Source organism: Oryzias melastigma, linkage group LG22 (assembly GCF_002922805.2).
Source record: "Oryzias melastigma strain HK-1 linkage group LG22, ASM292280v2, whole genome shotgun sequence".
In the NCBI taxonomy this organism is placed as follows: Eukaryota; Metazoa; Chordata; class Actinopteri; order Beloniformes; family Adrianichthyidae; genus Oryzias; species Oryzias melastigma.
In genome coordinates this window covers 93076-94820 of record NC_050533.1, presented here as the reverse complement: position 1 = coordinate 94820, position 1745 = coordinate 93076, and the positions used below count along the sequence as shown (strand labels likewise).

The 1745-nt window shown below is 57.8% G+C and overlaps 1 protein-coding gene across 2 annotated transcripts in view; it reads right to left on the bottom strand.

Moving 5' to 3' along the window:
- Nucleotides 1-178: 178 nt before the first annotated feature.
- LOC112156231 (sodium-dependent multivitamin transporter) overlaps nt 179-1745 on the bottom strand; it is a 4310-nt gene continuing 2743 nt past the window's right edge. The window contains exons 4-9 of one of the 2 annotated variants that reach the window (XM_036210050.1): nt 1586-1656; nt 1424-1510; nt 1039-1196; nt 872-978; nt 686-790; nt 179-587 (exon numbers count right to left, since the gene is read on the bottom strand). In XM_036210050.1, the coding sequence (XP_036065943.1) occupies nt 726-790; nt 872-978; nt 1039-1196; nt 1424-1510; nt 1586-1656 (488 nt within the window). In that variant the 3' untranslated portion in view covers nt 179-587; nt 686-725. Of the gene's footprint in view, nt 588-685; nt 802-871; nt 979-1038; nt 1197-1423; nt 1511-1585; nt 1657-1745 lie in introns of both variants that reach the window. The other variant, XM_024288798.2, reaches the window with a different exon arrangement.

The window sequence follows — 1745 nt, the reverse complement described above, 5'->3', positions numbered from 1 at the left end:
TCCCTGACCCACAAATCCAGCAACCCCGGAACCGGGTTCTTCTGGTTTCTGCTCCATCTGAAGCTGAGAGGAACCTCTAGAAACACGACGGCGGCCCCTCTGGGGGTCCTTCACAAATGAAGGCTCCTCCTTCTGCTGGTCGACCTTTATCAGATGAATCAAACCTTTACAGAACAAATCGTTTTAACTGAACTTTATTCTCCAGTTATGAACTTTTACAGTAGAAACCGTCCAAAGATTCTTTTCCCAGAAAAGAAAAGCAGGTCCAGGATCCTCGGATTCATCTGAACCCGGAGACGCTCCAGCGGAACGGCCCATGTCACCCCCCTCCTCCTCTCTGGGGGGTGGGCGGAGCCTGAGGCAGCGTTCATGGAGAAGGACTCCTGCAGACGTTCTTCTCCAGGCGTGACCTCACAGGAGGCCGTCCGTCCTGAGGGCGGAGCTTCGTGTTGGACGGTTCACACCGCCGTCTCATACTCCACAAACAGCGAGTGGACGTCTGGGAGGAAACTCGCCGTCTCTCCGGCGTCCTCCAGGGCGGGAAGCCCTTTGGCGGTTTTGTGAGGAGGTTCTGGACGCTCCGGCAGCTGCAGGAGACGGTTGATGGTCAGCGAGAGCTTCACGGACTAAAACACAACTTCCTGTTTGAGGATCCTGAACGCCGCTGCGGCGCCGCGTCACTCACAGACGTGGTCAGTCGGTCCCCGCAGCAGAACTTCAGCTCGTCAGGCAGGAAACGGAGAACGGACCCGAACAGAGGGAAGACGGTTCCTGGAGTCAGGTCCTCCTCCTTCATCGGACCTCGACACAGAACCGTAGAGCTTAAAGCGGACCGACCCACGAGCAAGGCACGACTGAGACCGGACAGTACCTGTGAGGAAGCTGACGGCCAGCCCCACCAGAACCACGCTGACGCAGCTGAAGCCGCTGTACCACATGTAGGACAGCGAGTAGAACCGCTGCAGGGCGCTCGGCTCCCTGGAAACACACACGGTTAACCAGAACCTCTGAGACCAGAACCAGACAGACCACACCCACCTCAGCACAGCCCCCCCGACCGCAGACGAGTTGTGTGACGGCGTGACGGCGCTGCAGTTCACGGGCAGCGTCCTGCCGGCGCCGCTGCGGGTCACGATGCTCCCGATGCCGACCCACAAGGCCGCAGCCAGACCAGCAGCCAGACCGGTTCCTGCGCCCTGGAAAGAGGGAAGCTGCTGAGCAGAACCAGAACCCTTCAAACAGGTGTGACTGAACCGGACCAGATCCCAACAAGCACCACAGAACACAGAACACAGAAAAGAATCAGCATGACCCAGGAACCCAACCAGCAGGTTCTGAAGGTCCAGCAGGTTCTAAAAGGTTCTGCATCTGGAGGTTCACATCACTGGGCAGAACCAGAATCTTCACGGTGTACAGCACTCACGGTGGCGTTGGCCCATGGAAAGAACATCCCCAGACAGAAGAGCCCGAGAACTGGACCCCCCACCATCCCGAAGATCTTCAGAGCCACCTGGAAGTCACAGAACAGAACCTTAGTCCAGACTGCAGGACTGGTTCTGATTGGACCAGAGAGGCTCCGGCTCACCTGCAGAACCGAATCCCCCATCAGGTGAGTCAGGTAGGCCATGACCAGACACAGGAGGCCGTAGGAGAGCGCTGCAGAAGGAGAGCCAACACCTTAGCTTGACCTGCAGACCTGTAGACCTGTAGACCTGTAGATCTATAGACCCGTAGACCTGTAGACC